The sequence below is a fragment of the Dipodomys spectabilis genome, unplaced genomic scaffold (genome assembly GCF_019054845.1).
Source record: "Dipodomys spectabilis isolate Male_0828 unplaced genomic scaffold, ASM1905484v1 ptg000094l, whole genome shotgun sequence".
Classification (NCBI taxonomy): Eukaryota; Metazoa; Chordata; class Mammalia; order Rodentia; family Heteromyidae; genus Dipodomys; species Dipodomys spectabilis.
The window spans coordinates 1,400,489-1,409,817 of record NW_024870771.1 but is presented as its reverse complement, the minus strand read 5'-3'; the positions used below and the strand labels follow the sequence as shown (position 1 = coordinate 1,409,817).

General features: G+C 37.5%; 1 protein-coding gene across 1 annotated transcript; it reads right to left on the bottom strand.

Annotated features, from left to right (window-relative positions):
- Nucleotides 1-4,784: 4,784 nt before the first annotated feature.
- Nucleotides 4,785-5,420, bottom strand: LOC122112417 (mitochondrial import inner membrane translocase subunit Tim23-like). The gene is given in 2 exon segments (XM_042685206.1): nt 4,785-5,312; nt 5,315-5,420. Coding segments are annotated over 2 exon segments (534 nt in total). The 5' UTR covers nt 5,394-5,420; the 3' UTR covers nt 4,785-4,857.
- Nucleotides 5,421-9,329: the final 3,909 nt, after the last annotated feature.

The window sequence follows — 9,329 nt, the reverse complement described above, 5'->3', positions numbered from 1 at the left end:
TGAACCTACAGACCTCTAGCCATCTAATCTTTGATAAGGGAGCTAAAAAAATAGAATGGAAGAAAGACAGCCTCTTCAGTAAATTGTGCTGGCAAAATTGGTTAACTACTTGAGGAAACTAAAGCTAGATCTTTATATATCACCCTCCACCAGAATCAACTCCAAATGGATCAAAGACCTCGAAGTCAAAGCAGACACTCTGAAAACATTACAGGATTTAATAGGAGAAACCCTAGGTCTCCTTGGCTCAGGTCGAAATTTTCTGAATAGAGACCCGGAAACACAACAAATCAAAGAAAGGTTGGACAAATGGGATTGCATAAAGTTGCAGAGCTTCTTCATAGCAAAGGACATAACTAGCAAGATCAATAGAAAGCCCACGGAATGGGAGAAGATCTTCACTAGCCATACAACAGACAAGCATCTCATATCTAAAATATACCTGGAACTCAAAAAATTAAATCCCCCAACAACAAATCTTCAAAGAAACAACTTCCCAACAAAAAATGGGCTAAAGACTTAATGAGAAACTTCTCTGAAGAGGAAAGGATGGCCAATAGACACATGAAGAAATGCTCAACCTCCCTAGCCATAAAAAAAATGCAAATCAAAACGACATTGAGATATCACCTCACTCCAGTTAGAATGGCTAAAATCAAGAACTCTACAAACAAAAGACGCTGGAGGGGATGTGGACAGAAGGGAACCTTACTGCATTGTTGGTGGGAGTGTAAACTTGTTCAACCACTTTGGAAATTAGTATGGAGGTTTCTCAAAAGACTCCACATAGAGCTCCTCTATGACCCAGCAATCCCACTTTTGGACATTTACCCAAATGTTTACAAAAAAAGACCACACTAAAGTTACCAGCATGACTGTTTATTGCAGCACTATTTACTATAACTAAGCTATGGAACCAACTCAGATGCCCCTCAGTAGATGAATGGATCAAGAAAATGTGGTATATATACACAATGGAATTCTATGCCTCCATCAGAAAGAATGGCATTGCCCCATTTGTAAGGAAATGGAAAGACTTGGAAAAAATTCTATTAAGTGAAGTAAGCCAGGCCCAAAGAAACATAGGTCCCATGGTTTCCCTTATTTGCAATATCTAGTATATGTCTGAGTCAAGCAGTAAAGGTCAGAAAAAGTGATATTAGGGAAATGAATCCTAAGATTTGTATTCAAATGTTTTTTTTCTTTCATGGGATTGTTTCTAACACATTTATAAGATTATTTCCTTGTTGCTTTGTATGTTTCCTCCCCCACAGTGTAACCCCTGCTTTCACTGTATTTGATGTCGGTATAATTTGTGGAGGGGAGGGGGAAAAACAAATCATTTAAATAGAGATACAGGTGGACCCATTGCAACAATGAGGTGTACAAGTCGTTATGTCGAAGAATGAACTTTACAGCTTTGGTGCACAAGGAGGGGGGGGGTAGTGGGGCGGATTGGTTGGGGGGGCGGGGTTAGGATGGGAAGGGATGGGAAGGGGAAACAAAGGAGGAGGCTACAATGCTTGATAAGAAATGTACTCATTATCTTGCCCATGCAATTGTAACCCTTCTGTACAGTATTTTCATAATAAAAGAAAAGAAATGTACTCATTACCTCGCTCATGTAACTGTAACCCCTCTATACATCATCTTGACAATAAAATCAAATTAAAAAATAAATTCTAATTTTATACAATGAAGACTCATGTTTAGAAAGTCAATGAATCTAAAAGTTCTTGTGCTTCATGAGTATCAGTCAGAGCTCATATACATAGGTTTTCTTTCTATATTTTTCTAAGAAAAACCTAACTGTATACTAAAAATGAAAGGTAGGTTCTTTTCTTGATTAACTTGAAAGATAGAGAAGAAAAACATGTTTGAGGAAATATTATCATTATTATTATCTTTAAATACTTATATAAAGGGATTTCAATTCAACATGTTGGTTTATGAGTTCAATTCCTCTTGATCACTCTGAAGTTTTCTAATACTCAGAATTATAAAGATATAATAAGTGAATAATGTATAGATATCTCTAGAATAATTTGATTGGTGCTCCCTTAAATGCAAAAACTTCAAACAAATGACAAAGAAATGCCTCCAGAAGTTTATAAAACACATAAAAGGGAATTGCTAAGAATCAAGAAGTTTTATATTAATTAATTGTTTCTTTGAAATAGGGAATTAATAGGATTCTACAACAGTGGGACTAGTTCTCACATGTGATTTCATGCTATGTATGGTTTGGATATTTTCATTCAATTATCAATTTCCAATTTAACTCCCAAACAGTTCCTGTTGCTCTCAGAAGACAGACGAGGTTTAGATCTGGTTTTCATACCCAGTATTGGAGTGCTCACTGCCTACATACTCTTGTTCTTTTGCTTTAAGTTGATCTGGCTTAGCTTTCATTTGTGGACCTAGGAGACTCTGCACTTGATTTATCCTTTTGTCCAGGATTTCCTCCTGCATACTCTTGAAAACTTCTCTCTCTTTTATTACTCAACCCTTATTTTCTCAGAAAATCCATTGTCTCTTCTCATGTGAGAATCTTCTCTATTGGGAATTTTAAGCTGTCTAAAAACTACATGGTTGGGGTAGGTCTTTAAACTCAGTTTAAGTGCAAGTAAGTTCCTCATGTTTCTTTTAGGTAGTTCTTATACCTTCTTCTTTTTCTTTGTTTCTTCTTCTTTTCCTTTATTTTATTTTTTTTTCATTGTGCTAATCCTGGGCCTTGGAATCTGGACCTACCTGCTGCTGTTACTTAGCTTTTTTTTTTTCCATTTGAGATCCGGTGCTCTGCCACAAAGAGGTAAGAAAGCTAAGCATCTTACAGACTTTCCTGCTCAGGCTGGCTTCAAGCCACCATGTTTGGATCTCAGTCTTCTGAATAGCTAAGAATACAGGTGTGAGTCACTAGTGACCTGATCTTCTGATATTACTTTTGTCTTGTTTTGCTAAGACATTGTTGGTTTGCTTCCTCATAGACATTTGACTATGGCTGGATCTATGCACCATGCATATTATAAACATGGCATCACACTAGCTGATAAAGCCATTATTCTAATGGGCCTCATTTAATATATATATATATATATATATATATATATATATATATATATATATATAGTGAAAATACCATACAGAGGGGTTACAATTACATGGGCAAGGTAATGAGTATATTCCTTGCCAAGGATTGTTGCCTCCTCTTTTGTTTCCCCTTCCCATCCCTTCCTATCTTCCCCAGCCCTGCTTCCCCCTTCTCCAGCCTCCACACCCCAGGCCAAAGTGGTACACTTTGTTTTTTGACATAGCGTCTTGTACATCTCATTGTTGCAATAGGTCCACATGTGTCCTTATTTAAACAATTTGTTTTTTCCCTTCCCCTCCCCAAATTATACCAACATCAAAAACAGGGGTTATATTGTGGGGGAGGGACATACAAAACAACAAAGAAATCATCTTTTTTTATAAAACATATAAATGTGTATATTTCTCTATCAGCATAACTTATGAATCTTAAGTTAGCAAAGTACAGGTAAGTACTTCCATTTCAACTTTCTCCCCCAAACTCACTCAAATCTACTTTAAATTTATGGAGCTTAACACCATAAATGTCACCATTTTCTTTTACTGAGTATGTGCTTTTTTCCAACGGCACAGCTCCAAGTTCCTTAGTATTACTGTTTCTGTGTGTACTCTGCAGTGTAGTTTACTTATTAATTTCATCTTTTGGATAAGAAAACAAACTCAAATAGCTTGCCTTTAGCTTTACAAGTCTTCTTAGAAAAATTGCATCCCACAATTATTTCCAGAAAGGAGTGAATTACTGTCTACAGAATGATAAAACTTGACAAAGTTTTAGCATGCTCCAATAATGATTAACCTGAAATACCCTGAGGCTGCTTAATGTCAGCTGTTGGAGAAAAAAAACCTCACCCTAGCTGTTAACGGCAGCAGTAGGCCTTCAATTCAGTATAAACATGGAAAATATATATTTTTTGAACTGGTTTAGGCAAGAAAAAAAATAAGCCAAGAGTAACTTATTTTTTATTTTATTTTATTTTTGTCCGTTGTGGGACTTGAACTCTGGGCCTGGGCCCTGTCCCTCAGCTCTTCAGCTCAAGGCTAGCGCTCTACCACTTGAGCCACAGTGCCACTTCTGGTTTTCTGAATAGTTAATTGGAGATAAGATCACAGCCTTTCCTGCCTGGAGTGGCTTTGAACTGTCCTCAGATTTCAGCCTCCTGAGTAGCTAGGATTACAGGCATGAGCCACCAGTGCCTGGCTCAAGAGTAACTTTTAACTTTCACCTTATATCTAGGAAAGAATTTTTTTTAAACAGATATCAACTGTGTTTAGATTGGAGTTATGACTTTGGTTCTATTCTCACCCTTTATTTGGAACATGGGCAGCATTACAGTTTCAGATGATTAAATACACTTGGTTATAAAATATTGACAATAAGCAGGACCTGAATTCTGGGAGTGGTTTTCCAGTTCAGAGGGTAGGAAGAGAGGACAGGTCCAAGATCATCTCCAAAGGAGAACCACATTACTGAGTGAGCTACCAAAGGATTTTGGCTTCAGTTCATTAAGGGAAAGGAATGCCAGTCCTGGTCAACCATTCATGATCTTCACCACAGCAAATCACAACCTCCAATTTTTGAAAGTACTTGTAGGTAGAAGAGGGCACTTAACTCCAGACTGACTTAATTGATTTGAAAGATTACTGAAGTGTCCTCCATTTCCGAGGTGGCAAAAATCTTCAGAGTGATTGGAGCAAGGAGCCTTTCATGTGCTCCCAGTTGTTATATTGTGCATAGAGGCTGGTAAGTGTTAGTCCTGCCAGTCCACCTCATGCTACCCCTCGAAGGCCACCTGTACATTTGTACAACATGCCTGTCAAAGTTCCAGCTGCTACTGTGCTCAGGTCATCTTCTGCTCCTCGAGATTTCTCAATAATAACACCAAATGCACTATAGAGCAAAGCTAGAGAACCTAAAGTATTAGCCCAAAGTGCTCCTTGCCTAGTTACCATATTCAAAATCTGTATGTTTCTTGGTTTGGACCAGGCCATGTTCTGGGTTTCCTTCAATCCTAGACGAAGACCATTCACTGCTCCAAATGCAGCCCCTGTCATGCAACATCCTCCAATAGTAAAGAAGGCTAGTTCAAATCTGCCCTGGGTTTTATTGGCTCCAGTAGGTAAAATAAACTCATCGGTGTCCTGAACCAGATATCGTGGATCCACATTTAAATAAGGAGATAGAGGGTTCATACCAGTTAACGGCACGCTGGCCAAATCCGCTGCGAGTAGCCGGCCCCACTGGCTCCAAAGAAGCTGGCCAGCCCTCCGGTGGTCTTGTTGCCACTTCCCCCGCCACCCTCCATGGTGTCGCGCCGTCTGCTGCAAGCCGCCGCCTCACTTCCCGGTCGCGGCCTTCCAAAGAAATCATCTTATAAATATGTTAGAAACAATTGCAAGAAAGAAAAACCATTTGAGTCCTTATCTTGGGGTTCATTTCGCTTAACTTAAACTTACCTGACCTTTTCTGCTTGACTCAGACATATACTAGCAAATAAGAGAAACCATGGGACCTGTGTTTCTTTGGGCCTGGCTTACTTCACTTAATAGAATTTTTCCCAAGTCTTTCTATTTCTTAACAAATGGAGCAATGTCATTCTTTCTGATGGAGGCATAGAATTCCATTGTGTATATATACTACATTTTCTTGATCCATTCATCTTCTGAGGGGCATTTGGGTTGATTCCATATCTTCGCTATGGTAAATAATGCTGCAGTAAGCATAGTTGTGCTGGTAGCTTTAATATGGTCTAGTTTGCGATAATTTGGGTAAATGCCCAAAAGTGGGATTGCTGGGTTATAGGGGAGCTCTATACTGCTTTCCAAAGTGGTTGAACAAATTTACACTCCCACCAACAATGCAGTAGGATTCCCTTCTGTTCACATTCCCTCCAGCATCTGTTGTTATTAGAGTTCTTGATTATAGCCATTCTAACTGAGGTGAAATAGTATCTCAATGGTGTTTTGATTTGCATTTATGGCTACGGAGGCTGAGCATTTCTTCATGTGTCTATTGGCTAACCTTCTTTCCTCTTCAGAGAAGTTTCTCTTTAAGTCTTTAGCCCACTTATTTATTGGGCAATTGTTTCTTTGAGAATTTGTTGTTGGGGGATTTAATTTTTTGAGTTCCAGGTATATTTTAGATATGAGACCCTTGTCTGTTGTATGGCTAGTGAAGATCTTCTCCCAGTCTATGGGCTTTCTATTGGTCTTGCTAGCTATGTACTTTGCCATGCGGAAGCTCTGCAATTTCATGCAATCCCATTTGTCCAACCTTTCTTTGATTTGTTGTGTTTCTGGGTCTCTATTAAGAAAATTTCGGCCTGTGCCAAGGAGACCTAGGGTTTCTCCTATTTCATCCTTGAATGTTTTCAGAGTGTCCGCTTTGGTTCTGATATCTTTGATCCATTTTCAGTGAATTCTGGTGCAGGGTGATATATAAGGATCTAGCTTTAGTTTTCTACAAGTGATTAACCAATTTTGCCACCACCATTTACTGAAGAGGCTGTCTTTCTTCCATTCTACTTTTTTAGCTCCCTTATTGAATATTAGATGGCTACAAATTCAATGCAATATCTATCAATATTCTAACCTCATTCTTCAAGGAAATAGAAGAGGCAATCCAAAAATTCATATGGAACAATAAAAGACCCCGAATAGCAAAAACAATCCTTAACAAAAAGAACAGTGCTGGAGGAATATCAATACCAACTTTCAAACTCTCCTACAAAGCCATAGTAATCAAAACAGCTTGATACTGGCACAAGAACAGACCTCAGGACCAATGGAGTAGAATTGAAAATCCAGAAATGGACCTTATTTTCATGTACATTTCTAAGACAGTTTGCTTCCCAAAGTAAAAAAAATTCTTTTTTTTTTTGGGGGGGGGGGGTCCAGTCGTGGGGCCTGAACTCTGGGCCTGGGCACTGTCCCTCAGCTCTTCAGCTCAAGGCTAGTGCTCTACCACTTGAGCCACAGCGTTACTTCCAGCTTTTTTCATTTTGTTTATGTGGGACTGAGGAATCGAACCCAGGGCCTCATGCATGCAAGGCAAGTACTCTACCACTGAGCCACCTTCCCAGCCCCCAAAATCAAAAAATTTCTAAACTAACTTAAATGAAAAATCTTGTGTCCTCAGAATTACTTGAAAACCACATATTTGGCCATCTCATTCAGAAAGTCTCTTTACAATTTCCTATCTATAGAGAAAGCAAGAAAGCAATCCAGCTTCCAGTTCTGCCTGGGTGGTGATCCTTCTCTGCTGAGCATACTTCATCCACTAAACTCCTCTGAGACATTGTGTTTTGTGAAGTTGGAAAAATATATATAATACCAACTCCAGGCATTTTGAGTTGTTGGTAAAAAATATTTTTAGAATCTTTTCTTAAGAACAAAATATAACTGTGTTTACATGGGGAGTGCAAAATTACTTCCATTATGTGCAAGGAAATCCATTGATGTGAACTGGGTGAATACTTGTTAGCTGTTTATGAATAAGAGATGCTGTTAATATATTAGATGCACTTTGTCTTCCAACCTAGCTCCATGCTTAATTACACAGTTTAGGAAGTTAAGTGGTTACTGAAATAAGGAGTGGGAAGGCACAGGCCACATAGTCTCATTGTAATTCTCCCACTCCATATACACATGTGTTTCCTGATATTTTGGAGAACTTCATAATTACACATTTTGTGCCATTGAGTGATGCAGTGTGTAATTACACAGTTCAAATACAATAGTGCTGGTTACTATTCAAATACATGTAACTACTTGAGGTTAAAATGTATGTAACACTAATTACATAGAAATGTAATGGGACCACTTAGTCCTTTTATTGTGAATATGAGATGTGAAAGTATAATATTCTCAATTGTATTGCAGGTAGTGTCTATTTCTCTAGGCAGCATTCTATGACCATTCATTGAGAGCAATAATTTTGATATTTTAAATGCTTACTTTATAAGCATTATAAAAATAGATGAATAAAATCTACAGTGAGGTGTACTTCCAGTAAATAGTCACTGTTTATTTCTTGTAGGTTTTGATGTTCTTTTAAATTATTTTCTATTTTGATTGAGTACTATCAAATAATATAAATGAACACTAGATGGCACTTCAATGAATGGTGTTCATTTTGAAATTTTCATGAACGTTAGAAACAATTTTGGAACTAAAGGACATGTAGGAAAATATTGCTCAATCTTTAATTTGCAAAGTATATGCAGTCAGAGAGGTGATATCATGTCAGAAATATCTCAGAGTAAATGTTTGAGCCAACTTTCAAATCTCAGTGGACTTCTAACACAGTATCCTTCCTTTCAGTAGGATTGAGCTTGATTGAACTAAAGAACAGAACAAAAAGAGCATGTCAATAGTAAGTGGTAATTTAGTCATCTTCACATTTATTTTCCTCATCTTAATCAAAAAGAAAAAGTTTAAAGGCACAACCACCTGAAAGTTTTCTTTTAAGATTGTTAAACTGCAAAATTTTGTTCGTTAAGCTGCAAAAATGATATAAAACATGCTGTGTAGCAGGTGCTATACACATGTTGATTCTCCCAATGAAGAGAAGGGTTATATATTATTTTGATTTTACTCTGTATGTAAAATGACCGTTCTTTTACTCTTTAAAACCTCATAGTCCAAAATAAATACTCCAAGATAGAGCTATAGAAATAAGCAAACAGGATAATTGGAAGAATATGAGGCTGGCAATAGAAGCACACAGTGTCTTCCCACTCCAAGCCAGGTAGCATTGCAGGTGGATTCTCAATAAAATACTCCAAAGAAATTCCCTCCATGGTTGACTCTTCTTATCTTTTCTTAGGTTTCATTCACTCCATCTATTTTCATGTTCTTCAATAATATCATACATTGCACATTTTTTGTTACAACTTCTCTGTTGGATTTTGGTACTTCTCTATTCTTTGGTTAAGCCATGCCAATAATTGGTGTCTTCAGCTTGCCTCTTTTTCTACAATGGTTCTCATTTATTTACATGTAAATGGTAGGTTACAACAGACGTGGTTTCAATCCTTAGAAACAGACATTCTATACTTAGAAATTTTATTCTCTCTATTTTTACATGATACACATACCCCTCCCATACATCTGTATACAAGAAGTCCAACTAAACAAAATGATCATTGTGATGGTTCTCATCATCCATTAAACATATACATTATTTGTTTCCTTGACTGTATTGACCCCTTTCCTAAGGTGATAGAACTCATGAGACTTTG